Below are 27,793 nucleotides of genomic sequence, written 5' to 3' on the forward strand. Positions count from 1 at the left end.
TTTTCCGCCCCTCGCTGGTGCAACTTTTTCTTTTCCTTGCTTGGCTGTTCAGTATCAATCCCGCAGCACGAGAGTCCAGTCTGCGGCTGTGACTTTCTCTCTCTCGCGCGCGGTTGGGGCGTGGCTGGAGGTCCGTGCCTGTGGATGTGCAAGCGCTCACCGTCCTTCCTGGTGTTTTCTTCTTCCTCGGTTTTCTCTGAGATGGCTCGACTGCCTCCTTCCTGCTTGGCAGGCCTCAGAGCCCTGTGTGGGGCGGGGCTCTGGAAGGCGCAGCGTGCCTCTCTTCTTCGCGCAGTACGCCTAGAGGGGCGTCTCTCGCTTCTCGTGGGGTTTCCGCTGTCTGCCCGTCTCCCTTGCTCATTTGCCCTTTCTTCTTCTCTGAGTTCACGACCTCTTCCTGCCTCAGTGTCGCCTGTGTCGCCGGGCTTGTTTGCAGAGCCTGCGTTCGCTTCCCTGTCCTCCCGCTTGTGCTCTACTTCCTCGTCGCCTGCCGCCCCGCCGGCCGAAAAATCCAAGGCCGCAGACGGTGATTTTTTGGCGCTGGTGAAGAAGCTGAGGGCGCTGACGGGCGGCGTCAGCATTGGAGAGTGCCGAAAAGCGCTTGAGGCTTCGAATATGGTGAGAAATGCTCCCCCTACGAGTCGCAGGAGGCCCAAGGAGGCGACGGCCGCAGGTTGTGTCGTTGTGCGTATGAAACGAGCCACACGCAGAAATCATTACCACCGAACAATGCGACTCCCGAGCAGACGGCGGGGGGGTGCTTCTAGAGGCTTCACCTTTATGCATCGCTCATTCTCTCGTATAGAAAGTCATCTGTGTAACAGCCCCTGCAGCTGTGGCCAGTAACGGCCTCTTGCTGATCTACTCTCATTACGCCATACATAAATACATATATATGTATATAAATATATATATATATGCATGTGGTTTTTAGCACCTCGCGTGCAAACACAGTGCGCACGCAGAGGAGCTCATCGTGACGTGGTTGACTCCTCCCTTTTCCATTTCTGCTCCTTTCAGGACCTCGACGAGGCGGCAGTGTACCTGCGAAAGCGGGGCGTTGCTCGTGCTGCCAAGGCAGCGGACCGCGTGGCGGCCGAGGGCCTCATCGCGGTCGCGGCCCTGCCGGTCTCCGAGGAGACGCTGTCCCCTGCGGGCGACGGGCAGACGGGCACGGTCGTGTGCCTGCTAGAGCTCAATTCCGAGACCGACTTCGTGTCGAAGAGTCCTCGATTCATCGCCCTCGCGCGAGCCGCTGCGCGCGCCGCGGCCACAGCCGCCTCGAGAACCTCAGTGTGTGGGACGGGTGCCGCACAAGCCGGGGTGACAGGAGACAGGCAGGCGGCGGCGGGCCAAGCAGACGCGAAGGCGCTCTCTGCCTTCGTGATTGAAGCTGCGAAGGCCTCGTTCGTTGACCCCGAAGACTTTCGCGAAGCCGGACTAGGCGAGGCGTTCCTCCAGCAAGGCCGAAGGGACGAAGGAGACACCTGTGGGGCGTCTCCGTCTCCCTGCGCGGCCGCTTCTGGGGGCGCGGCTGGACAGCAGAATACGCTGGAGGACGTCATGGTTCTGCTCACGCAGCAGTTTGGTGAGAAGCTCCAGATCTCTCGCGTCGAGAACGTCAGTGTCTCATCGTCTGCCGCGTCTGCGTCCCTCTCGTGTTGTCCGCCGGGGTCTCCTTCCTTCCCCGAGGAGGCTGCAGGCTGGTACGTGCATGGGCAAGTGGCTGAGGGCGTGGGGCGGGCGGCCGCGGTCGTGGTGCTGGACTGGCGACAGAAGCGAGACGTCGAGAGCGGCGCAGCACTGGAGGCGGCCTGCGCCAAGGGCAAGCGGGCGGCGGTGGCGGCCCTCGCGCGGCTCATTGCCATGCAGGCCGTGGCGACTCGCCCACGATACGTCAGACTGTCGGACATCTCGGAGGCGGAGATAGAGAACGAGCGGTCGATTCTGCGGGCTTCCGTCGCGCACCAGTTCTCGTCTGCGGCCTCCGCGCCCCCCGAGAAGATGGAGAAGGCGGTCGAGGGCCGCCTGCAGGCCCAGCTAAAGGAACAGACATTGCTCGAGCAAGATTTCCTTCTGGCCTCGCAGATGGAAACCGACGTGCTTCGAAAGAACGACAGCGGGGAGGCTGGCGGGACTGCAGCGCCGCAGAAAGAGAAGAAGGCCGACAACCAAACCTCCTCTGTTAAAGAAGCCCTGAGACGCGCCGCAAAGTCGCTCGGCTGCGAGGACCTGGACATCAAAGACATGCGCCTGCTTGGCATTGGCTTGTCGTGATCTCACTCCAGGCTGCGGCTTCGATTCCGATTTTTCCACCGAAAAAGATACAGCGTAACGCGTCCCACCCGAAAGCCACCAGAGAACCTGAGAGACGAACTGCAGCTACTCCGGCGTCCAGCCGTATGTTTGTCTCGATGTCTGTGAATAAGTTTTCTTCTGCACTGTGGTTAGCAGTCGCACGTCGCGTGGTCATAAGCCTCGAGAAAAAAAAAACAGAGGGGCGTGGCTTCAGGTGCGCACGGAGCTCTACGGGACCAGGGCTGCTCACTCGGATTCCAGCGTGCCCCAGTGGAGGGCTTGCCTTTTCGCACAGCTCCTTCCCCCGCGCAGGAATATCTATATAAATATACACGTGTATGGCGAGGCGTAGAAATACTCATATAGTGATGGAGTGAGTCGTGCCGACGCCTTGGCGCAGTTTGTAGGCGCAGGACCGCGCGCATAGCAAAGAGTGAGGTGTGGCGAAGAGAGATTGGTTGACGTGTGAGTCAGCGGCTTCCGCGCAGGATCCGCCACGGATAGCCGTTACACTGAAATTCTGGTCTTCTGTCCGGCTTGATGTGCGCCGAGACGGGTTTCACACTCTTCGGGGAAACACTCGCACAATTCAAGCGATACGACAAAGTTTCACTGTCTCGATGTATTCCCGAGGCCCTAGGGCCTCCTAAAACCGTGGAAAAAACCAGTTCTGTAGGAACGGAGGCAGCCGGCAGAGAAGTACTTCTTAGTTCTTCGCGGCGTATCTGTCCACGGTACAGCGGGAAGAAACCAAAAACAACACCCCCAGGAGAGGCTGCGATTTCGATTGAGGCAGAAGAAAAAGAGAAAGAGCTTGACGAAGAGACGAAAAGGACTAATAGGCAGACGGCAAGTAGGACAACGGAGATCAAGTCAAGAAAAAAGCAGAGAGGAGATAGAAGTGTGCGTCTTCGAGGTTGTCCTCCTCAGATGCGGAAGTCCATGGAAACCATGTCGCGGAGGCGGAGTAGCAAAAAAGGCAACAGAACTGCGAGCGCCACACACGCAGAAAACACAGTCTCTGAAAAAAAAGCGAGACGTGCTCGTGGCGTTAGCGAAGAGGCATGCACGTAATATTAGCTCGCATGTATGCACATAAATACTGAAATCTACATACGTATCTCCGGCCATTTATACGCGTTCCATGTACCTTCAATGTGAAGTGCCTGCAGTACCGCACGCGAGGCGCGCCGGAACCCAAGGGGGCATCCACAGAACGGTTTCCTGATGTTGGAGGCAATTCACCACCCTATATCTGTTCGCTGCGAGCCAGATATATATATATATATATATATACATACAGACATACGGATCCGAACGCTGTTACCACAGAGGCGGCTTTTTGGGGAGCATGCCTGGCGTACGAGCAAGGAATCATCACGTATTGAAGTATATACGGGTATGAGGCGCTTGGGAGGAGTTAAATCACCGCTGTTCACAGACTGAGGGATGCGACAACAAATGCCATTCGTTTCGGTCAGCAGCCCCCGAAAGGGTCACGGAGGCCCCGCGGCTCTCTCAGATCTCTTCACGTCTCACCGTATTTGTGAGTGCGCAGAAGCGCCCCGAGGAACAGGCCGTTGACGGCTGCGAGTCCGACGCTTTGCTTTATCTGTGAAGGAAAGCACACGAGAGGCGCACGTAAGCATGCGCGAAGAGATGAAGGCACACTGTAGCCTTGAGGGCGGAACGGAGAAGCACGAAGACGAGAAAGACAGAAAATGAAGCAGAGCTTCACGGAAGTCTGCTGCGAACTTCATCCGCGAGTGCATTGCGCGAAGGGTAACTGAGGACAGCACCGCTATCTCTTTACAGGGTATGCATGCGTGCTTGTGTTGGTCTTCTTACGCTCTGCACATATATAACTTTTTTACGTATATATATACTTCTATTTGTGTATCTGGAGAAACGCGACTCCCGAGCAGGTGCAGATACCGCGAAACCACACCTACCATGTCCGAGTCTGACGATGCGTAGTATTCTGGAGAGTGAATGAACTTGGTCTCAAAGTGGTACGCTCCCTCAAGTAGCACGAGACCCCGAATCGCTCTTAGCGCTGTTAGACCGATCTGAAGAGGAGAAGACCAAGGAAAGCGAAGCAACAACCAAATGACGCGTGCAAGCGAGCGTATAGTTTGCTGCTTCTCCTCGTATCCTCGTTGCGTCTCGCTGGCCGCGTCAGACACGGCGGGAACGGAATGCATGGCCCCATCGCGCACGCCTTGTGCGAGATCTATCGGATCTGTTTCGCTCTATTTGGCTCGCGAAGCGATGGGAGGTAAACTTTCCACCTTGCCCTGGCAGCCCGCAGTCTGCTGTCTCGGCACGCACCTTGCCCATCTCGCCGAAGAGGTTCTCGCCGCCGCCCTTGCGCGTGAAGAGACACACCAATACCACACTGAGGACGCACAAAAGGTCATTTTCGAGTTCTCTCAACAGGACCTTCGCTGGCCACGGAGGCGACCGACGAGGCGACAGCGCAGACGAGGCTGCGACGCCGAGAGACGCGAGCGAGGCCTCCTCTGGGCTGTGCGCCACGTGGACTCCTTGGCCTCCAGTCCGTTCACGAGCGGCGGCAGAGCAGCCTGGGTCTCCAGATATGGTCTCCTTTCCGGCTCTCGCCGCGGTCGTCGCCTTGGACTCGCGCCCTAGGAGTATCCTCCAGAAGGGAGTGTGGGAAGACGATGCAGCGGACTGAGCTGATTTCTCCTCAGCCGCGGCGCTAACCGATCCCGTTTCCCTCGCTCTTGCCTCCTCGCGCGCGTCCACGAAGGCGCTCAGAAGTTTGACTGTTTTTCGAAGAGCGTGCTCAGGCTCGCCGGCGCGGATACGCTTGCCCACAGGCTGGTTGAGACACAGACAGGACACACACCGCGCGGGCACAGCGTAAAATCGCTGCCTGGACCAGCGCCGAAGGCCAGGCCCCACTTAAGCCGAAACGCGACAAAAGAAAGTGAAAATGCACCATTTCCAATGCGTCTGCTGGCACCTCGCGGAGGTACGGGGCCAAACGGGAAACAAGAGCTGACGCATTCAAGGGACGCACGGGTATTCGCACATCCATTTGACAATCTCGCGAACGACATACTTCAAAGCTTTTCACCGCGTCTTGCAGCTCGCTATAATGAACAGCATGTGCACATACGCAGGTGTGGATGGGTGACCATACAATGGGAGCAAAGGCTCCGTGAGCCACATAGCGACCTACACATATGTCTACACGGGTACATAGGCTTTCACCAAAAACACGGAAGCGCGCTTGTCTCCGTCAGCGCCTGTCGGTCGCCTCTTTTCGAGACAAAAACCGTCATGCCATCAAAAACCGTCACGTCATCAGCATCGCATCAAGGGGCGAATCTGTCAATCAGTCTATGCTGCCCGGCATCACTTGGCCCTTGTCCCACATGTCTGGAGGCATGTTCCGCTTGTATACGAAAGGTTGAAGTGTTCCATCGGAGCACGGCGGTGACGAGTAGCACAAGGGAACTCGGGTGGGCACACGAAGGCATGCAGGGCCCAAATGACCAATCGAGCTCGTGCAGGATTCAGCTCGTGACTGAACTGCTGGACCGACGCGGGTGGATGTGCAAACCGGCTCAGCTTCCCACGCGTCTCCCCGCGATATGGAAGCGGAAAGTGCGCCGAAACGGGGAAGAATGAGGGATGGCCGTACCCAGATCTGAAGCAAGATGGAGTCTGGGAGTTTGTAGGGACTGGGATTGAGGAGATACTCCAGTACAAGTCGCGGGCGATCTGCTGGCGTCTTGTCTCTCTTGGAGGTCTCCGCGGTCTTCTCGGCTCCTGCGGCCTCCTCCTCGTCACGGGATGTTGAAGCGAGTTCCGAGGGGCCTTCGCCCCCCCTCTCTTCGAGCGGCTTCGGCGGCGCGTCTCCCTCCTCGGAAGCTGCGGTCGTCTGCGACGAAGAAGTTTCCTCGTCCTTCTCTTCCGCTCTTCGCTGCTCAAGCTCCGCGAGCCGCCGCGCTTGCAACTCAGGTATCTCGCGGTCATACACAGAGAGCGCGTTCGCTTCGTTCTAACGCAACGCACGCACCACGCCACAAGCAGAGCTCGCCTGTCGCCCCCTTCTTACAGAGAGTGAACCAGTTGAGTGTCGTAAGCCAGCTCCTCATTCAAGCCTCCTAATGCAAGAACGCGGTAAAAGCGCGAAGTCACGCGAGACCGGAGGCTTGTTCGCTCGAACGTGCAAAGGGCGGGTTGACATAAATGAAAACCCGTGCGGTCTTCCAGGCACACGGCAGTGGCTGGAGCTGCGTCAAGCTTTTTCGTCTGCCCCTGTTGTTCACGGTGAGTGCATTCAGGTGACCGTAGTCTTCCTCTATTACGCTCACGCGTGAGCCGGTTCTGTTGCGACAAGATAGAAACTGGGCGTCTGTCCAGCCCAGAGAGGGCAAAGCGTCTTTTCTGTCCCTGAGGCTATCCATTCAAATTTAGCGCGACTTCAAGAATTTTGGCCCGAGTCTCGTGTTCTAACCTCGAAAAGCTTGAGAAGGAGCCTCGCGCGAAGCTCCTCAAAACTTGGCTCATGCGCCCAGAGCGACTCGTTCCCGTTCACCAGACGAAGTAGCAGCTCATATGGGACCTCTCTGTCCTGCGACGACGGCATTCTCGAGACGCGCACACGAGCGTGAAAACCTTGCAGAGTCAGAAAGCTATGAAAGGGCTTCGGGTCTACGGTTTTCCAAGAATCCTGAAAGGCGGCACTCTGGAGGAGCCTCGAGGAGCCTGGCGAGCGGTTTCGGAGCGGAAAGCAAGCCTGGGTGTCTACGCTTGCTTACGCTCTCGTGAATGCCTATCCATATCTCCAGGGGTCATGCTGTGTAGTGCGCCGTTCTCCGGGCGTCCGCTGAATCGTCGGAAGGCACTTGCCCTTCGTTTTGTAGCAGCGGCTTCTGCGCGGAAGACACTTTACCTCGGGAACTGTGTGGCGGAGAATGGTGCAGAGACAGCTGAGTTCCACGAGCCACTCGGTCGATTGTTTGGCGATCCCTTCGGGCTGATTTTGTCCCACAAACACGGACAGCAGAATCTCCAGAGCCGTTTTCTCCGCGCCCTCGGCGGCCTCCAACGCAGCGTCCGCATCGCCTGGACACCGCTCGTTCGCCACAGCGAGTGGGGCGGCGACAGGAGCTTCCCGCTGCCGCAGAGGAGGATCGTCCTGTGGGTGCGACTTCTCAGCGGCCGCGCTGGAGGTCGTTCCCTCTGCGGGGGCCAGAGCCAACCACGAAGAAGACGCAGACGATGATGGCTGCGCGGCAGGGGCGAGAGGAAGCGGACGAGGCTGGAACCTCGTCGCACAGAGTCGATCCGCAATAGCCGGATACTGGAGCATTGACTGAAGGGCTGCGAGGACACCGTGCACAGCGAGCGCAAGACAGAGTAGTGCCTTCAAACCGGCACTGGTTTCCGCAGCGTGGAAGCGACACGAGTAGCTCACGCCTGATGGAAAAGCGAGTAAACGCGCGTCGGTAAGCTGAGGGAGCAAAAAATGCCAAGGAGCTCCAGACAGGCAGTGCGTAGAAGTGGCACGCAGCCGCTCTCCCTATGGGAGCCTAGACTCTTGTCATCTGCCTCCTCTCTTCAAATCAGGGAAAACGCGCGGCGCTTGCCTGGACGGCGCTTGTGCCCTCCCGGTAAAGACGGCGTTCAGCATAACGGGAGATCGCCGCGTGGTCGTCGACGGCGGTAAATCGGGCGCGGTTGAGACGACCGAGGGTCATAACCAGCCGCCAAACCTCTGCAGACGGCCCCGCAAAACCTTTCTGCAGCACATTCCACGACGATGCCTTGGCCCTGCTGAGGCGGGCACCACAAGCTGATGTAGCTCCGCGATCGAGTAAGCCAGCCAGGGGCAGGCGGCGGGCGACCTGAGGCTTGAAACGCCTGATTTGCCTTCTTCCCTCACCTGCGAGTGAGGTGCCGCGCGCCTCGCGCGCCAGGAGTGGATCCTGCAGCTCGCTTAGAGCCTTTTCGCACGCGCCGCGGCTCTCGATGTGTTTCGCCAAGAACGGGCCGATGTGGGACAGCAGATCTGAGGCGTAGAGCTGAAAATAAAGGGACGACGGAAACAGCGAATAGGGGACACGCTGGCTGCCTCCTTCCCCCAGAACGCGCGGAAATACGGTGTCGGGGGCAGCGAAACGCACAAAACCTGCAAGCCCCGCGACGTCTATCTACACTCGCATCATGTCTGCCTTCTTTCTCAGTCCATCACTTAGACCGGGAAACAGAGCTATCGGGCGACCTGCCTCTCGCAGGTACGTATCCCTATCTAGCTGGCTTTGCCTCCCATCCCCCCCCCTACCGCTGCGTGGCACTCGCTGTGTAGTGCGAGCCCCGCTTGCTTAGTCCGCGGCGAGAGCCCGGCGCTCGATAGTACTCCCGAAAGTAGATAGTACACAGGCCCCGCTGTAGCGGCTGAACTACAAAACCTAGAATTCGCATGTTTGCTTGACATTTAGCCACTATGTAGAATCATCCAGGAGATATTTATCTATCGCATGTGGGCAGGCTGCTCCTTGAGTGCCCTCCGCTTTTATCTGCAGTCTTCCTACCGGCACGAGCGTGAGGGGGAACGACCTCAGAGATGGCGTGCGCCGGGTCTCCTCGAGGTTCTCCTGAGACGCCGCATCCCGCGCTGCGCGCTCCTCTTCACGCTTCAGCGGGCGCCAGAGACTGCGCCACAGGCAAGCGTAGACGACGAGAGCGCCGACGGGGCCCAGGAGAAGGAAAGGAATCGTGGGAATCCCGACTTCCCAGCCTCCTGCCCGAAGCACACAGGGGCGCGCAGTCCGTCGGTTGCGCCGAGGGACGGATGACCACTGCGCCTTCGCGGGCGTATGCACTCCCGTTCACGCACAGACACAGAGCAGAGCTGAGGGGGGAGGGGGGGGGCGGAGCACCGCACCGAGCAACAGACGGCTCCAGTTCACCGTCTTCATGAGTCCTGAGTCGAGGGCGCATGCACTCTCTAAGGATCGAAGGCGTTCCTTCCCTCGGGCGGAGTTTGACCTCGTGTGGCGCCCCCCGACCCAGTTAAGCTTGGCTGAGCCAGTCCAAATAAGAGGCAGCGCCGACGGATTGGGGACCGATGAGCACCGGAGACGCCGCGGGCCCTAACAGCCGGCAGAGGCCGCTGGAGTTTCAGAGGAGACCGGGGAACCCAGAAAGTTGCCTCCGCCCCTCTGCAGCCGGCTCCGCCGCCGAAGGCGCAAGGTGCAGCGAAAACAGGGTTCATAGAGGGGTATCGTACCTGGCTGGATCGCCGCTTGAAACCTCGATAGAACGACATCATCCCCGCGTCGCCTGGCATTGGAGTCTTGCATCCCGAGGAAAGAAGAGGCCGTTGAGTTAATTTTCTCCGTCTCCCGCGACAGGAAGGACTCGACGGTCGCCATGAGTTCGTCGAGGAGGCCGGGTTCCTTCTGCTGCCGCATCGCAGTCTGCATAGGACCCCTGTTGCTTGAGGCGTCTCTTCTCGTCTTCTTGGAATCTGCGAGAGCGAGCGGCTTCGTTTTCAAGCCAGAACCCTGCGGAAAAGTTGCAGAATGCTTTCCGCGAAGAGCTCCCACGCTCAAAAACAGGGGCCATCCGCCCTGGAGAACCCGCGGGCATCGTGGGCGCTCCACGCAGAGCGGGGACGACGCGGCGCGGACGATCCCCGCCTCAGGGATGCTTAGCTTCGAATATGGGGGCGGCAACGCGTGACGCAACCAAGCGCGGCTTCTGCCAATCTCACAAGAAGACGCTGTCGCACTTTTAGGCACGGAGGCTGGTGGCGCATATCCATGGCACACCCCAGTAGAAAGGCGAGCGCAAGTAGAAACAGAAGCTGGCGCCTGCGTCAGTGACCTCGGTGGCTGATGCATCGGCGTAAAGGCAACGGACGAAAAACGCCGAGCTGGTAGAGCCCAAGCGCAGGCGTGAGGCTCAGGCGCCTCCAAGTGGCGGCAGACCAACACTCGGGAGCGACTCCGCGCAGCGGCCCACTGCGGCGTCTCCCGGGCCCGCGAGGGAGCCCGCACAGGAATTCTGCAGTTTGTGAAAGCGAAAGAGTGCGTCATGTTGGAGCATGCGCGAGGAGTGAAGATAGAGGCGAACGCTGAAGTCCTCGCAACGAGGAGGACGAGTGCGACGACAGCGGCGCCCTCGGCGCAGACTGCCGCTGCCGTGAGGCGTCCGCGACTAAAGCGGCCAGATGCGCGGCGCCTGCGTAGCGCCCCGCAGAATGACGCATGCGCGCGGGCATCCGCTGAGGAATGAAAAATGGGTCTCTTAGAGCAGCTGGCTGGAGAGGCTCTTCCGCGTGCGAGCGAGCGCTTGGTGTGCCGAGGGAGACGAAGAACGGGAGGATTACGCAAGACGCGGGAACGCCGCCAGCGGGGGGGGGTTGAGCCGGTTGCTCAGTGTGAGTGGGTAGAGGCACAGAAAGCATCGCTCTCGGAGTCTCTGCCTGCTGCCGCCGTCTGCCGTGGCAAACCGACGGAGCGGGATGGCGGCTGACGGGTACACAGATGTTTGCGCTGTTCGGAGTCTAGGCCAGAAAGCGTGTAGGGCCGGCGGAAAACTTCGACAGAGCACAACCAAGGGCAAAAAGTGGCTCTGCATTGGGGCTCCGGGGAACGACAGAAATCGGAGACGAAGACGCGCAAGGACAGCGGAGGAGACACTGGAGAGACAGCAGAGGTAGACGGAAACAAGCTGCAAAGAAGAAGTCACGGAGACTGGAGGTCGTCTACTAGCCCTCGACCCAAAACAGCGATCTCTGGTACATCTCCTTCATTCCTGCAAAGTGTGCAGTGTGTTTCACGTTTACGTGGTGTGTTTTTCATCTTCACTCGACTTCGACGGGCTCCAGAGCTCGGCTGGGAAACACAGGGGCGTTCCCGCCATCCTGCAGGTGACTGTCTCTGCAGGCAGTTTAGACGGTGGAAAACGGCAATGCACGTTACCGAAAATGCCGTGTCGTCGCTTTCGCCGGTGCAGGCGAAGCCGATGCTCATTTGACGGTGTTGATTGTCTTGACACTGCAATTTTGCGACCGCGACTTTTCTCGAATATGAGTGAAGATTCCATCCTTGCAGCTTGGAGCGCTTGGGCCTCACGGCAGGAGACATGGCGGCAGTCTCGAGAGATTTAGAGCGAACCAGTCAGCCTCACATCGCAGCACCACGGCAGAAGATTGATCAATTTCGGCACTCATCGAATGTGTGTGGACGGGTAGAGCAGCAAGCACCATCTGAATCGGAGGGACAGCGAAGCAGCCCGTTCTCTTCAACCCGAATGTCCCCCCCTAGCTGCGGCTACCGAGGCCGACCGCGTACAGCTACGAGCTTCGATCCCTCTACGTCAGGATTTCAGACAGCGAAGACAGGCCATGTTGTTGTTATTGGGGTTCAGATCGGTTGAAATAGAATTCGCAGCGATGGAGTAGTGGATGATGTCGATGGTACCTCAGGTAATCTACTCTTTGGTGGCAATCTCTCGACGAGGTGGGAGCGGGGCTCCCAGGAATGGGTATCAAAGGGCAGCGGCGTAGACACCTGTGGGAATGGATCCTCGAAGAGTGAGCTCCTCTCGGGTCCCAACAGTTCGGCACCCGGCTGAGTTGTCATGAGAAACTCACCACTTTAAGATGGCACAGCCAATAATGCTTGTGACGGCGGTGGCGCAGATGTGTTGAGCTAGCGTAAAGGTTGGGCACGCCTTCACCGCAGCACTTGGTCCGTTGAGTCTGCACCTATTTCGCGGGCCCCAGGTGGCAATAAAGCGGTTGCAAGTCAAGTTGCATTACCTCGGGAGCTGCTGTCTTTGACGCGTTGGAGCGTTGAAAGCCCTTACGTCAACACCATACTATCAGATCCGCCCCCCCCCCCACCCCCCGCCCTCAGGCCCCATCCGCCCATCTGCTTTTCCGCTAACGGCTCCTGCAGCACCATATGAAGATCCGCGAAAAGTTAAAGCTGGCAGCGATCTCTGAAGTGCTTGTGGTATCACAGCGTTCCTTGGAGGCTGGCGTTCCCTCAGTCCATCAGTGCTTTGGCTACTCAGGTTGGCGCCGTACGCAAAGGCCGAGGGCTCGCCTCACGATAGTGAACACTTCCACATTTTTCGTGGGTGCTTGCGGTCCGCAGGTAGTTGCCAGAGAAGAAGAAGTGTTAAACCTGCCTACGTTCATTGGCAGTTACTGTCGGACGGGTGAGCGAATGGGTATCAATAGAGGTGCGTCTCCCTGAGGGTCCGAGTGGCCATATGTCGTCATCAAGGGGTCCTGCAGTTGCCCGCACTACGAGATGAGTCATGTAAAAAACAGAGTCTAGCTTAGTGAATGCGTAACTGCCTCTTCGCGCTAGCTCTCTATATATGTTCTTGCCCCCCCTTACCTTCCTGCTCGCGCCCCGCTCTCCAACATGCAGAGGCTCAGATCCCTCTTTGTCATCGTCGCACGGCAGCCCTCCCGGGCCCTGTCGCTCAAAAGGGGGGAGATTCATGAAACTATCGTCGGTATACTGTTGGGAAGCGTCTCGAGGCTGTCACAACTAGCGGGGGGACGAGAACTCGTCGCCGCAAGCAGCCATTAATTCTCTAACATGCTTGACTGCTATGCTAACATGTCGCTGAGAGCGCGGTAACTGCTGCCTCACATGGAGTGGCGCCAACAGTAGTGTTTGTTCTTAGAAGTTCCAGTGGCCATCGCAGATATGCGCCTTAGAAAGTCTGCCGTGTCACGGGCCAACGCTTGCAAGGTCCGCTGCGCTTCAAATATCAGCTGTGGGTGGCAAAGGAGGCTGGAGAGGCTTTCATCTGGGCTCGCTCCAAAGCCAAGCCACTCGTGTGTCCTTCCTACAGCACTTCATGTGGCGCAGCACGTACCCCGAGGCTCTCAGTTCGGCTCCTTCGACACGTAAGCGAGCGACGCTGGGTGGGGCTTTCTCTCGGCACCTCCCGGAACAACAGTGCGAAGGCGGGTTTCCTGTTTCCACAGTTGGGTAACTACATCACCAATGGGGATCGGACATTTGCTGCGGGTGCCATACAATAATGTACAGAAGGCCAGCCCCGTCCTCTTTATGGATAGTGGTCGCAGATTTTGCGGATCCCACTTAGCCTCCAGAACTCACAAAGCACGTAAACTGTCTTCCTGCATGTAACGGTGCATCCTTACGCGCGGACTCAACCGACGCGGAGAGATGCGCTGCGCCAGACAAGGCTCCCTTGCCGGGTAGTCTCGCTCCACTTGGACAGACCATCTCTCCCATCCAGATACCAGCTAGTATGTATGCAGTCATCGCCTTCTTCTTGGCCACGCAGAAAGTATCAGAGGGCGGCGCCGAAGTTCCTGGCGACCTTCGAGAAACAGCCAGATCGTGCAAAGTACAATGTTTAATCGCCCCTGAACCGTCGAGGGTTGGGCGCTACTGCGCGCGCGGAGTTCTTCCCTATCTCCCGGTCTCACATCGCAGTAACTCGAGAACCCACCAAGCGCATCTGCGCGACTGTTCCACGCCGAATGCCCCTCCACATCACAAGTTAGGTCGCGCGCGAATACACAGTTGGGAATGTTTCGGTGGAAGCACGTCAAAGTCTGTGAAAGAAAATAATTGCGCCATTCGTGCGGACCGGTCGGAATCGGGATAGCATTTGTGTTTACCATTCGCGGCCAGCGTCCACCGGGCTCGTTTTCGCTGTGCAATCTTGCGGCGGCTCGAGGGACTCCTCGTCTTCCCTGTCGCCGCCAGCGCAGTCAACCCCCAGGACCGACCGTTCTTCTGAAAGGAGCCCTGCGAAAACAGAGCCTTCCAAGCTCTGCTCCGTCCCAGAATGTGTTATCAGTTTTTTTCTTCGAATGGCAGCTGAAAATGGCGACGCCTGTGCGGCTCTTCCGTGCTGTCGGCGCTGTGGCGCTCGGCGTCCTTTTTGCTCATCGTAGCCTTGTCGGCGCGGCGGATTCGCCGCAGACCGTCCCGGACCCGAAGCAGGAAGTCGGCCCGGTGCACGCAGAATCTGGTCCCCAAAGTGATGCCACGGATTCGTCCTCTGCCGACCGTCTTAGTGATGAGACACCAACATCCATGGATGAAGCTCTGGCGGCCATAAGCGCCGACTCAGCGTTGTCACTGGACGGGGAGGGAGTCCCCGGCGTGGAAGAGGCACATGCCAAGAGCACGCCTGGCGGCACAATCAAAGAGTTCCTCGATGCCGCACAGGCCGCCCTTGTGGTCATGGCAGGTAAGCTTCTCGTTTGAGCTGGAGTTGTTCTGGCCGCAGCTACTTGCTGCTGTCGCGTTCTCGGGGGGAGTTCGAGCGCGCTGGAAGTAAACGAACATTCTGAGCATTACCGGAGGGGTTCCTTGTCCGCTTCCCTAGTGCCACTGTCGCGCCAGCCAGTTCACTAGGAGGAGAATGGCCTTATACGAACGGCCGACTCTATTCTCAGCCGTGTCTCAATAGGACTCGCAAACCTGTGCCAGGCACGGATGGGGCCACCCTCAGGGGTAGCACCAAAAGCTTAGGCGCGACGGGTCCCCGTACAAGGAGAAAACGCAGACGGGTGCTGCTCCACCAAATCAATGAAGAGGCCGCGTGTTGGGATTTAAAGGGAGGCAACATGTAGTGTGTCACCTCCCCGCGAAGTCGGTCTTGTGTCTCTCCCTGCTACGTAGCGTCGTGCAAGTCGAACCGATGCTGGAGAGTAGCTGTCCCTTTATCGTCGCTTTTAGTGCGATTTGAAGCGGAGTTGCTGACCACACTGGTGTGGAGTTACCTGGGTGCGATAGCTCAGTCAAACTACAGCGGAATGCTTTGTGTGCTGTTTTCGCCTTCAGCAACAGCGGGCAACCCCGACAGCACTTCGAGCGTCCTGTCGCCATCTGCTGGCGCCGAACACCTCTCCGATAGTGTGCTCGAGAACATGCACAGAACATTCGGCTTCGAAGTGTAGAGTGGGTGTTTGACCAAGTCGAGGAAGAAGACGGATGCGGCATCTGCGAAATGCATACGCCGTGATGAGCCTGTGGAGGCATGAGCCTCCACGCGATGGTCACCTATTACGTGATTCATCATCGGGACGGGGAGAAGGCGTTTCTCCAGAATGGGGCGGAAACAACGGAGTTTTTTACCGATTTTCTTCTATTGCTTAGTGTAGAGTCTTGGCGTACCTGCGACATTACCAGGCCATAGCCTGGTAATGTCGCAGGTACGGTTGCGCGGGTCCACGGGAGGCCTGTGCTCTCTCTAGCACTAGCACCACTGCGCAGTTTATAAAGCCCGACATGACTGCATTACGAGATGAGCATGTGGTGGCTTTTTCAGTAACAATAATTCAACGCAAATGCTTTTAAATTGTCGGTTCACTGCGTCAGCGCCGAGTACCTGGCGGAGGTCACAGCTTGGGTCAACAAACAGAAAATTTGGCGAGCGCCGCCGCAGCGGCAGACTCGATTTGCGTTACACAGATACTGCTTTACTCATCGAGCACGCTGCCTTCCACACAGTACACCACCTCGAATGACAACGGAAGCCGTTCCATCGAGTGTCCGCCTCTTGTGGAGGGGACTCATTCGCGGTAGGCGTCCGATCCAGACGAGTAGAGTCACCAGGCGGAGGCATAGCGTCTATCCTGTCTGCTAAATCGTTCCCATTAGCACGCGGAGTTACCGTCTCCTGTATTTCCCTGAGCAGGGAGGGGTGTACGGCCAGGTCGGCAGACGAGCAGATGTTTCCTCATGGTGCCTTCCCAAAGGTTGCAGTGCAGAAATGAACGATCGCAGTACGTACACAAGTCCGGTGACTTGCCCACCCGGCTGTGAACGGCAGTCCGGGAGGTAAAGTGCCTGATGAAAGCGCTGCACAAATCCGTTCCGCCGCTGATGCGGTGCCACACACCCCAAAATGCTCTCTCTAGAAATGGTCAACAAGACAGACGCGGTGCGCGCGCCGTGAATGCGGACCGCCTTCCTTCTGAAAAACAGCTACCGCAGGCTGCGACGCGTCACACGCTGCCTGCGGATCTCAGCTACACGTCAGCCGGCAACTGTGTCGTAGCAAGCCCCTCAACATGGGTTCACTCGAGTGTCACGCACCATTGACTTGTTCCTGGCGTACTCCGCTACTGTGCTCGCCTTAACAAAAAGGCAGATGTTGGCGTTGACACACGACACACGGGCTGGTCTCTGCGTCGAAGCAACTCAGCGCTGCTGGATCATATTCCGCCTCAGGGTCGTCCTGCGCCTGACAGACACGCGCTTGTCCAGCGAATCCTAGTCTGCCATCCCCGCTACATGACTGTTGTTATCTGAAAAATGAGGCGTCCTTAAAACCGGCGCAAACATGACACGTCCTAGAGCGCCGCCTCAACGCGTCTCCTTTCGCAGCCTGGTCTTCCACGTCATGGCCAACGTCGCTTTTTGTCACGTGGCGCCGTCTCACACACCACCTTCGTATGCATCCAGCCCTCCTGCCACTGAAAAATCTGAGAATCTACAATATGTAGTACCTCCTAACCCACCGTGCCGGATGCGATGACCCTCCCATAGACACCGTGACCGCTCCCTATACGGAGAGGCGAAGAAAAGTTCTTGGGTACAACGGTAGCTGTTGGGCCGAAATAGTGAACCCCACGCTTTGAACCGAGACTGGTCTCTGGCGAACGTCAGCCCGAGGTCGGCGAAAGCCGGTGAGAAACAGAGGAGGGGCGCCTGGTGCTCCCCTGTGGGCAGCCTTCAGTTGCGACGTGACCAAGACGGCTGTAGTCATATTCGCACGCGGGGATCTCGCTTCCCATTTGTCCCCTTTCGTTAGCACGTCTGCCGCAGCGCCAGACAACTTGCGTCAATCACTTTGGGAACACATTTCGCCTCCGGCATCTAAAAGCTGGGCGTGTAGCTTGTTGGGGCCTGCTTTTAGCGCCACCAAACAATGACAACCGGCCTGTGGCTGCCATGGATAGTTGTTGGGTCGTTGATATTGGCGGAGCAGCTGCCCTGCTCCCTGGCGTGGGCGGCGGCAATTCATAGCGCGCGCGTTTCCCTCCACGGAAGCGGGGTGCGTGTTCGGGAGCAGGAAGTGTCGACGAACCAGGGGGGTAGGCCGTCTTCGGCGCTTCGAGCTTCCTTCTCCCTCCGGAAGGGCGCGCGGCCCTTCTCATGGAGGATAGTTTCCTACCGGCTGCAGCACCTTGGGCGGGTCAGCTAGAGCTGTGTGGAGGCGAAGCGGCCTCGCATCCTCGCATCGCCCTGTATTGCGAAACGTGGTGTGTGTCGGATGTGTGGATGTGTACGACACTCACGCCACGCGGCGCCGCAGCACGCCGCCGCGCAGCCTTTCAGCCGGGTGTTTCCACTCGGGCGGCAGCAGCGGATTGCTGCTGCCGGGATAGGCTGCGCGGGGGGGACGTCCCGTGGCTATAGGCTGCGTACGTCAGATCGCTTGGTTGGTTGCTACGCGGGCGCGTGCGCTGCGGAGCACGAGAGGCCAGTCGGATCCTTGTGTGGTGGGAAGCGCGCTGCTGCTGTTCTCGCCGGGGCGGCTCGTCGGGTGTTGGTTGCTCTCTTCCTCTTTTTGGTTGCACAAGCGCAACAATATCTTCTCTTTCGGTTTGTGCGTGTCCCTCATTTATTCGTGGTTGTGCGTTTTTTTTTATTCTTCCCACGTTTTGTTTTCTCTTTCAAGAGTTTCCACTTTTTGCGAAAATGGCGGACGAGGAAGTGCAAGCTTTGGTGGTGGACAATGGTTCCGGAAACGTGAAGGCTGGCGTTGCCGGTGATGATGCGCCGCGTGCCGTCTTCCCGTCTATCGTCGGAAAGCCTAAGAACCCCGGTATCATGGTGGGCATGGAAGAGAAGGACTGTTATGTGGGTGACGAAGCCCAGAGCAAGAGAGGTATTTTGACTCTGAAATACCCCATTGAGCACGGTATCGTCACCAACTGGGACGATATGGAGAAAATCTGGCACCACACCTTCTACAACGAACTGCGTGTGGCGCCCGAAGAGCACCCTGTGCTGCTCACGGAAGCCCCACTGAACCCCAAGGCGAACCGTGAAAGAATGACCCAAATCATGTTCGAAACCTTCAACGTTCCTGCTATGTATGTCGCCATCCAGGCTGTCCTGTCCTTGTACTCTTCCGGTCGTACCACCGGTATTGTGCTTGACAGCGGTGACGGCGTCTCGCATACTGTTCCCATCTACGAAGGTTACGCCCTTCCTCACGCCATCATGCGCCTGGATCTCGCCGGACGCGACCTCACGGAGTACATGATGAAGATTCTCCACGAGAGAGGCTACGGTTTCACCACCTCTGCCGAGAAGGAAATTGTCCGCGACATCAAGGAGAAGCTCTGCTACATCGCCCTCGACTTCGACGAGGAGATGAAGGTGAGGCGCAAACGCCACGAGCTAGCTGCGAGTCAGATTGTGTCACTGTGTGGAACGGCTAAAATTCGCCGTGTGTCGTGCGTCATGAGCACGGCTGGGGAGTGTGGGAAACGCGCAGTGGAAGCGAGGTTAGCTAGCCGGTGTAACAACTCCTTCGGGCGACGCAGCTATAGAGGTGTGTTGAAGTTTCTGTGTGTATGCGCTTCCACTTTAGTCGAAGTTCATTATTTTGCTTGTACGACGCCTGCCGTGGTAGGCTGGCTGTATATGTTCGCGGCAGTCGGTGTGTTTGCTTCCCACTGAGGGGTGTAGTACAGTGGTGAACATTCGTGCAATATGTGTGGTTTCGCTCGCGTTCTCAGGCCGCGGAGGACTCCAGCGACATCGAGAAGTCGTACGAGCTGCCCGATGGCAACATCATCACGGTCGGCAACGAGCGCTTCCGCTGCCCGGAGGCCCTGTTCCAGCCTTCCTTCCTCGGCAAGGAAGCTGCAGGCATCCACCGCACGACGTTCGACTCTATCATGAAGTGCGACGTCGATATCCGAAAGGACCTGTACGGCAACGTCGTGTTGTCCGGCGGCACCACCATGTACGAGGGCATCGGCGAGAGACTCACGAAGGAGCTCACCTCTCTGGCCCCGTCCACCATGAAGATCAAGGTCGTCGCACCGCCCGAACGCAAGTACTCCGTCTGGATTGGAGGATCCATCCTGTCCTCTCTGTCCACCTTCCAGCAGATGTGGATCACCAAGGAGGAGTACGACGAGTCGGGCCCTAGCATCGTCCACCGCAAGTGCTTCTAAACGCACTCATAGGTGGCGGGGCTTTGTACCGTGGCGTCGTTGCGTTCGCCCAGGCTGAAAAGGATGCGTCGGAAGGAAAGACGGGGAGTCAGGGACCTTGGACGACATTGCATGTGTCTCGTGCCGTTGTAAACCACTGTAATCGATGGTGTGGCTGTGTGGTTGATAGGTGATGCATGAGTCCTCACATATTCCAGCGTTTCAGAGGAGGAATCGTGCCGTGTCGGCTTGGTCCCAGGGGAAGCCTCTCCTATATCGTAAACCTGTCTGCGGTATTACGTATGTGTCGGTAATTGCTACGTTTGGTAAAGATCTGGAGTTTCTGTGAGGGGAAGTGAAGCAAAAAAGTGGAGAGAGGAGACCGTCGGTCTGCTCTTTTAAACTTGAAAGAAACCACTGCGCCCCGGTGCATGGTTTTCGGCGCCTAGTTGCTAAAACTTTTCGTAAAAGTTTGTTTTCGGTCGTTCCTCTGTGTGTGTGTCGTCTTTCCGTCGAGGGGGCTTCAAGTATTAGACTTCTTGCGTAGCCAGCGTGGCAATGTGTGGGTACGCAACTAAACGTACGTATTTCCTCGCACAACATACCTGTTGTACCCCTGGATGTAGTCGGCTCGTCGTGTACGACGCCACATATGCGCGGTGGAGGGGAGTGAAGGACGGAGCGAGAGAAGTGTCGGTACCCGGTGTCGCGCATAGTATCATGCAGCGCGGCAATATGTCTTCATCTGCATGCAGGTGCGTGTGTGTATGTGCATTGTGCCGAAACCGATCTGCTCCTGCTCACTGGTATACATCTCCCGAAAGAACGTAGAAGCGTCGCGTCGCACGCGAGGTAGTCGCACCTCGTAGTTTCCGGCTTCACACCACAGCCATGAGCGAGCGTGCAGACGGTTTAGGGTTGCAAAACCTAAACTGCAGGCACCTTCAGACAGTGTTTCCGTTGAGAGAGCTCATAACGGAGACGCAAGTGTTCCTCCAGACTAGGGACGTGGGTAATGTTTTCCCACATGCAGAGAAGCCAATTTGCTTCTCCAGCTAGATGCGTGGCCAGAGGTTTCGAGCGGAGCTGTTGGCATGATGTTGCGTCGCCGAGAAAGAGCGGATTCCGAGGAGACAACAAGCAGCACGTCAACAAGTTCGTGTTCAGTCAAGTCATCGAGGCAGAGGCCTGTCAGGAGGTGGAATTGGTACCTGTAGATGCTGTCAGAGAGCGCAACTGTGCATGCTTCGCCTGAAGCCTCTCCAGCTGAAGACAGCAAACACCGCGTTGAGGTAGGAGAGTGTTACGCTAGAATGATGCGCTTTGCGTCTAGGTGCCTTGGGAGCGCTAAAATTGGCTTCTGCGGAGATGCAAGTAACTCGAGCAGCAGCACTACCACTCTTGTCATGCCCTACGGTGCGTATTCCAAACACTGATACGAGTTCCCACAGGGGTGTGACGTAGAGTCTTCTACAGGTAAGTGACTGCCCCCGACCCCCCCCCCCTTTGCCCTTGACCACTGCGCGTTACTGATGAATATGCGGACACCTCAGTACGCAGAGAGGCACGGCAGCTACACCAGATACAACTGTGAAGTGCTGGTAATTTATTTGTGTGGCCGTGACACAGTGTTTCATAGGACTGCAGAGTTCTGCACACACATGTGGCGGAATGGAATATGAGAAACGAAAGTATAGGCTACCTCTAGTTTGAGCTCCTGCTTGCGTTGCTGGCGGGTTTCCCAGTCGAGCGCCAGGATATCAGAATTAATTATATCCGTCTGCTGCCGTAGCTTGCCGTTCTCGGCGCGGTACTCGTCGCGCTCCCGTTTGGATTTCGTGATGAGATGCCGCTGGTTTGCCAGTTCGGCATCTAAGTGCGCGAGTTCCTCCGTCGACCGGGCATTCTCGTGATCCAGAAAGTGAATTTTCTCCTTCCAGTGGGTGATAAACTGTATATGAGAGTCAGTGAGCAACGAGGATACCGGGGCTAATGCTGGGGAATAATCTAAAGCTGAGAGCCGGCACGACTCTGTCTTGGGTACGATGGCTGGCTGCGTAAAATGATTACTTCCCTTTACTAGAGGAGATGATTTGTGAATTCCTGACCTTCGTGGGCAACCCAGCACGAGCCCAGCATTGCAAATAACTTTCCTCCCATAGAGAACATCGCACATTTTGCTCTCCAAGCTGAGTAGACGCGCTTCCAAGCGGCAAGAACTGCACGCGGTGGTAAAGCTGGTGGTAAGTTGAAACTCGGACAGGATCTATTTTCTCGTCTACATGCGGTACGACAATAAGTCGCGTTGTTTCTTGCACTCTGCCTCGCTAGGAGGGTGCCGTGTGCGTATCGTACCTGAACAGAGGACACTATTATGGACCTGAGTTTCTTAATTTCTTCGTTCCGCTCCACGATTTTTTCGTTGAGAGCCTGGTTTTCGATCTTCAGTTGCTCAAAGTCCATGACATGGAACTGTTCTTGCATGTCGTTTTCTGAAACCAGCTTGTGAAGCAAATCCAGCTGGTGTTTGAGCTTGGCACACTCGACTCTCGCCTCCTGTAGCGTTGAGGTCTTCTCTTCTTCCAACCGCATGAGTTGCCCGAGGATGGCTTCCGGAATCGGTTTCCCACTGCGCGCCATCTGCGAATTCTTGGCGACCTTCCGCAGAAAAGACCTGACGTGAGAAAGGCGAAACATGCAACCCCCGTAGCCCAACTGAACGTGATCCTGCCTGGACTGGGCATTCGTGCGAAGTTACGTCACGCGGTCGAGTGACCCGTCTGGCCTGAGCGAACGCCATAAATTCAGCGAACTCAAGCCTTCGAAAAACAGAATCGAACGATGTCAGTTGGCGCAGAGCTTCTCCACAACGGGCGGAAAGCGTCGTGTCTCTGGGGGTCTCGACACCGCGTCGTACGCTACGATTCATGTTTTTGCGGGCGGGGGAGGGGGGAGGGAGAGGGAGTCTACGTAGAGGCGTCTCAGCCATTGTTCGAGTCTACGCGTTTTCACAGGAAGTTTCTAGCTTACAGATTCTATCCTGAGTGTCATACACAACGAAAGTGCCGAGCCAAGCCAGAGAGACAGCCTAGCCTTGCCTCATCCATGACGCGGTACTACAGTGGAGGCACAGACACGCCCCGTCGGAATATCGCGACCGCGGCACGTACTCAACTCCTCGGCAGCTGGAGCAACAGGAGTACAAGGTTCTAATGGTGGGAGGGGTTAGGAACAACCAGACTATGCCTCTTGCCTACATCAATGCGGCGCAGTTGAAAAAATTTCGCACTTGGGCTTGCGGCGAAAGACGAGTTTCGACACAGCCCGCTTGACGAGTCGAGTCTGTACCTGAACGCCGCTCTGCATTCTTCAACTTTCTCGCCATGTGTCTTGAGAAGCCTGTTCTCCTGATCGGCTTTCTTCGCAGCTAACTCGGCGGTGAGTTTCTTCTCCTCTTCGGTAGCTTCCAGGGCACGAAGAGTGGCAAAATACTGCGCAGTTGTCAGCCGTGGATCCCCAGTCTGCGCTCTATATACCGGGAAGTCGCCTGTGGTTGAGAATTTCATGGCCAGCTTCTTTTCCACTCGACTGTTTTCTTCTTTCACACGTTTCAATTCGTCACGCAGGCTGTCGGCTTCAACTGACATCTGCTCATACTCGTTATCTAGTCTTTCGAGCTCTGCAGCCACCCAGATTGCCCCTTCCGGCGCTTCGGAACTAGGTTCGCTTGAATCTCTAATGGTATTCTGTTGAGAAAAAACACATCGCAAAAACTGTGTGCAGGATCCCTGTCATAGATGGAATGCCTTCATGACCCTCAACTCCCAATAATGGAATTCTGGATCTCGGTAGCCGATAGTTAGCGAGACATGCCTCCGCGCCTCAGCTGATGGTCTTGAGAGACAGAGTAATGCTATTCGTAGATTAAGAAATAGTTCCCCCTACTCCAACACGAGGGCGGAGGGCCGGCTCGACACGCCCTCCGGAGCCTATACTACTACGGACTCTTACGATGCAGTTCTACCGTGCAGCGTAACGCGAGTATAGTCTGTTATGTGCTTCGTGAACAGTTCTTCTTTTGCTGGGGCAGGAGTGCGCGACCCTAAACCCTAAAGTGCTGCGTTCTCATTAACACGTGTAGAGAAACACGCACAGAGCAGATTGTACTACGCAAGCCCCGCATCTTCGTAGACTGCGCGAGGCGATCGGCTTGACTGGAGGCACCCATGGGGGTTTGACATCGAAGGCGTTCGCCTGGCGAGAGCGGGGAATCCGGTCCTTGCGGCGAGTAAATTTTCACTCTCTTCCCCTTGCCACAAACACTTCAACTTCGTTCCTCGCACCAGACTCGAGAGACCGCGGGGGTTGCCGACCAGCCTCTTTTGTAGGGAAACTCCTCTTGCACCGCTCACCTGTACTGACCCGGCTTCCGAAATGCCGCCGCGCGCCGTTAACAGGTTTAACGCCGGCTGGGGGCCACAGGCTTCTGCTGAAGCACATTGATTGGCGCCTTGGCGCTGGGAATCGGCGCCAGAACAGGCGCTCCTTTGCGTCGCTGCAGCGCTCTCCACGACCTGCGGTAGGGAACCCCCGGCACCGATGCATTTCACTTCGGATCGGCTTGGTGCTGAACTCAAGGGATGTTGCTGCTGGGGTGTGGGAGGCACCAATTCAGCAGCAGCCTTCTCAGTGTTTGAAGGTGTGTTCTCCACGGACATGCAAAGAAGCGATTTCAGGGGGTCGGCCGCGTCGGGTGAGGGCCCCGGCTTCTGCTCTTCCCCCCGGTCGCGGTTTTCAGTTTCGAGGTCGACACCGCCTCCATCGCCGCACTCGCCACCCACGCCCTCAGCCTCTGCTGCCTCTGGCTGCTCTTGGCACGCGCTCTCCTCCTGACTTGGACTCGTCCGTTCCCGCTCGACACCTTCCTTCGTGCTGCTGTGGCTGCCTCCCCGTGAAAGAATTGGCGCCAGGTTGCAAGATGTGGAACCCCGGCGTGAAGGGATGCCGACGATTTCGACTACGTCGTTTTGAGGCAGCTGAGTCGCGCCATCACCGATAGCCTCTGGACAGACGGGAGAAGCAACACGCCTCATAGAGCCGCTTGCTTGATGGCGTGGCGGTTGTCAGTAGTGCGCCAACGCGATCCGTAGGGCCACAGGAACACCACACTTTCAGGCCTGTCGGTGTGTGGCGCAAAGAAAGTTTCACGGCTGCAGACCCGCTCAGCGGCTATCGTCCGTGTCTTCGCCAGTTACCTATTAATCTCCACGTGTGCGTTCCCCTCGAATGCCTTTCGAGGTCTAACACACGATATATATTCCCGCATATGCGCATTTCTTTTGTGTGGGACGTGGGCGTCCCAGGAGAGGTTTGGGCAAGGCGTAACCGGCGCATGGGCACATGCAAGGCTGACAGGCATGCCTCGATTTCGTGCACCGCCACACACGCACACCCGCAAGCGCTAGAAAGCGAGCAAGCCGTGTTTGTCGCACTACATGCGTCCACACGCAGGCTGCACATGCTGCGAACAACGCCGCCTCTCTGTCGTGTGGCACTTGCCCGGGTTGCTCGCGCCGGCCTGGAGCAGAGGGTTGGCGTCTAAATCCTGAATCCAGTGGCTCTGGACTGCAGGGCGTTCGCCACGGTCGTTCAGCATAGCCAGGTCGGCGCCCCAGTAAAGAAGTTTACGCACGAGGCTACCTCGTTGCCCCGCCGCAGCAGCGTGGAGACACGAGTCACCTCCGGAGCCGCGCTGGTTCACGAGGGACTGGGCCTCGAGGGGTTTCGAGATACAATAGTGGTCGAAAAACTCATCCCAGAAGGGCTCCTGGTCGAACGATTCCGGCTGCCTTGATGCAGCAAGAACCGCAGAGTCGCCAGCTGCATCCGTGGCACCGGGGTCCATGCCAGAGCGGAGGAAGTCGACGGCCTGACACAGATGCATTCAGTTCAGAGGGTAGAACACTCGACACGCGTGTCTTTTTGCTTCGTTGCGCCAGCTCAGCTTTTAAACTGCCTTGATCGCGCAAGGCCATTTCCCAAGATGACGCTGCATGGTAATAAGAGGCCCGCGTCTCTTGAAAAAGGTTTGACAGACCCACGCGCGGTGAAGCTGCACTGAAATCGAGACTCGGTTTGTCTCTAGAGGTCTTTTTCAGTCGCGCTCGGGTCAGCCTTTCTCCGGTTCGGGTTCCAGCGCCCCGGCGAAATCGGAAGGTCTTACCGAGCCACATACCAACGTGGCGTTCACGTGTTTACGACGGGAGACTGACCTGATCGTAGTCATGGTGTCTTACGGCGAAGGTGAAAGCCGTGTCGCCTCCGACATCGCGAGTATACTGATCCGCCCCCCGAGATAGCAAATACTCGATGCACTTTCCTCGAGCGTTGAAAATGGGTGTCTGGTCTTGTGTGCCTGCGCAGAAGGCCACGGCACATTCGCGAGTACGAAGCTAAGCGTCCTCTGTTTTACCGTTCACGGATAGTCTGTAGCGCGAGAGTTTGCCTCCTCTATACAACAAACATATGCAGACTAATAGCCCCGATACTGAAAAACGCGTGACAGGGAACACAGCCCTGACTGTGCCACGAGTGACCGACCTCGTTTTCCACGCCGCTTCCCCCGTGGCGAAAGCCTAGTTTCCTTGGGAACAACTGAACGAAATTACGCCGTGCCGGGAAGACTGGAATAGAGTGGCCATGCTAACTAACTAGCGCATGACAGCAACCCGAAATGCGTGGATGTTCGTGGTATCGCGCGTGTGCTGCTGCGAGGGAAAGTGAGACGGTCAGTTGACCCGTACCAGAGCTGCGGGATGCCTCGTGTCATTCATTCTACAAGGAGAGCAGTATTTTTGTGATACTAATTTGGAGACTAACCTGAGCTGCGTAAATTTACATCACACCCAAGCGTCTCGACAAGATAGATGAGACACTTTTCAGAGAAAGCTGCGGCGTGCGCAATGATTGAATGACATCCAGATATCTCGACTTCCACGGGACGCGGAGGCTGAGGCTTGTCGTCTTCATGTTGTTCGTTTGGACTACTTTGTTCTACGCACCCATTTCCCGGTGCTGCCAGCTCCAGAGACTGCAGTAAAAACGTGGGTACCGAGGCGCAACCAGGGAGGGAGGATTGAGGTTGGAGCACCTGATCTAGGCTGCGACTGGAGGATTTCCGAAACTTCACGCAAGTGTGCTGCATATGAGAAGAACTACCCGCACCTCCGCACGCTTAGAGTTCGACATTCAGATTTGATACATCCGGCTTGCTGTGTAGTAATTCCACATGCGCTGACAAAGTAAACCCGTCCAGGCTGGCGTATCAGTGAAGGCTCCTCCGTGGGTCGAGTACCATCACCGGCAACTGCCAGGTGTAAGCATTGCTTCTTGCCTTCTGTAGGCACTCGTAAAGCGAAGGCCTTACGGATTCCGCTCAACTCGCTCTATAACGAGTGGAAGACCTCTATTTAATACCAGTAAGTCCCAGGTCGTGCACACCGAGTATCCGGCGTACCTTTACAAAGCCTTCAAAATCGTCGCCGCGAATGCTTTCAAATACGCTGCCCCACTGCTCTGCAGAGGTACTCTCCGGTGTGACGTAAAAGGCGTGCCGCCTATGAGCGCCCAGGTAGTCTTCAGTTTCAGCTGCCATTTTGCAGCCTCTTCTTTCCCACGGCCCCCTTAGTGCCTTCCGAAAGCATCAACCCTCCAAAAGAGAGTATTCACACAAAAGCTGAAACACCCGCGTCGTACGCCGATATTCCAAGAGCAGTGGAGTGGCTAGTTTACTAAAGACTCTGTAAAAAACTCGAGGGGTTTTCTGGAGTGCCATTGGCATTTTTGGGTGGGTATTCCGCCTTTTACAACCGCAAAGCAGCAAATGTGACTTACATGAACTCGATGGTTTCTGTTTCCGAGAACCCAGGGGACACAGTATTAACTGTGTATCCCTTTTGAAGGTGCTGCCGAGCGTCGCTTGGTCGTGGTGACACAGGGAACGATGAAAGACTTGCCCAGAAAAAGACAGAGCACGCAATCGAAACTTCCACCAATACGAAGGTTCGTGGGAATGCCAAGGGAATCTCGCGAAAGAGCGCGCGTTGTACGCTATGCCATATCCACGCATACTCTGTGGACAAAGAAGAGGCTCAAAGTACAGCGCCTTCCACACAGCTCGATGCTAAAGCAATTGTTTTGCGTCAAGCATGCACGAGACAAAGGTCCCCTCGCCTATACATACCTCGAATGAAAAAGACACAGCTGAAAACAAATTTCGGAAGACCCGATAGCTTCGTAGGGCGAAACTTGAATGGT

The 27,793-nt window shown here is 56.8% G+C and overlaps 7 protein-coding genes across 7 annotated transcripts; 3 read left to right on the forward strand and 4 right to left on the reverse strand.

Annotated features, from left to right (window-relative positions):
• Window positions 1-201: 201 nt before the first annotated feature.
• Window positions 202-2,277, forward strand: BESB_023210 (elongation factor TS protein; the record flags this gene model as incomplete). Its single annotated transcript, XM_029361023.1, has 2 exons — window positions 202-618; window positions 1,021-2,277. The coding sequence occupies 2 exons, from the start codon at window positions 202-204 to the stop codon at window positions 2,275-2,277; spliced, it is 1,674 nt and encodes a 557-aa protein (XP_029215838.1).
• A 947-nt stretch (window positions 2,278-3,224) lies between these two features.
• BESB_023220 (uncharacterized protein) lies at window positions 3,225-10,184 on the reverse strand (the record flags this gene model as incomplete). The annotated part of the gene is made up of 11 exons (XM_029361024.1): window positions 3,225-3,286; window positions 3,838-3,910; window positions 4,251-4,367; window positions 4,630-5,142; window positions 5,972-6,331; window positions 6,791-6,907; window positions 7,229-7,502; window positions 7,605-7,659; window positions 8,222-8,360; window positions 8,871-9,079; window positions 9,569-10,184. The coding sequence occupies 11 exons, from the start codon at window positions 10,182-10,184 to the stop codon at window positions 3,225-3,227; spliced, it is 2,535 nt and encodes an 844-aa protein (XP_029215839.1).
• Window positions 10,185-14,174: 3,990 nt separating this feature from the next.
• Window positions 14,175-15,256, forward strand: BESB_023230 (uncharacterized protein; the record flags this gene model as incomplete). The annotated part of the gene is made up of 2 exons (XM_029361025.1): window positions 14,175-14,544; window positions 15,141-15,256. The coding sequence occupies 2 exons, from the start codon at window positions 14,175-14,177 to the stop codon at window positions 15,254-15,256; spliced, it is 486 nt and encodes a 161-aa protein (XP_029215840.1).
• Window positions 15,257-18,005: 2,749 nt separating this feature from the next.
• Window positions 18,006-19,498, forward strand: BESB_023240 (actin ACT1; the record flags this gene model as incomplete). The annotated part of the gene is made up of 2 exons (XM_029361026.1): window positions 18,006-18,692; window positions 19,055-19,498. The coding sequence occupies 2 exons, from the start codon at window positions 18,006-18,008 to the stop codon at window positions 19,496-19,498; spliced, it is 1,131 nt and encodes a 376-aa protein (XP_029215841.1).
• Window positions 19,499-21,110: 1,612 nt separating this feature from the next.
• Window positions 21,111-24,570, reverse strand: BESB_023250 (uncharacterized protein; the record flags this gene model as incomplete). Its single annotated transcript, XM_029361027.1, has 4 exons — window positions 21,111-21,428; window positions 21,833-22,151; window positions 22,826-23,223; window positions 23,890-24,570. 4 exons carry the CDS (start codon window positions 24,568-24,570, stop codon window positions 21,111-21,113), a joined length of 1,716 nt encoding a protein of 571 aa, XP_029215842.1.
• Window positions 24,571-24,968: 398 nt separating this feature from the next.
• Window positions 24,969-25,763, reverse strand: BESB_023260 (uncharacterized protein; the record flags this gene model as incomplete). Its single annotated transcript, XM_029361028.1, has 2 exons — window positions 24,969-25,406; window positions 25,701-25,763. 2 exons carry the CDS (start codon window positions 25,761-25,763, stop codon window positions 24,969-24,971), a joined length of 501 nt encoding a protein of 166 aa, XP_029215843.1.
• Window positions 25,764-26,351: 588 nt separating this feature from the next.
• Window positions 26,352-27,131, reverse strand: BESB_023270 (uncharacterized protein; the record flags this gene model as incomplete). The annotated part of the gene is made up of 2 exons (XM_029361029.1): window positions 26,352-26,567; window positions 26,994-27,131. 2 exons carry the CDS (start codon window positions 27,129-27,131, stop codon window positions 26,352-26,354), a joined length of 354 nt encoding a protein of 117 aa, XP_029215844.1.
• Between the last annotated feature and the right edge of the window lie 662 nt (window positions 27,132-27,793).

Source organism: Besnoitia besnoiti, chromosome XII (assembly GCF_002563875.1).
Source record: "Besnoitia besnoiti strain Bb-Ger1 chromosome XII, whole genome shotgun sequence".
NCBI lineage: Eukaryota > Apicomplexa > Conoidasida > Eucoccidiorida > Sarcocystidae > Besnoitia > Besnoitia besnoiti.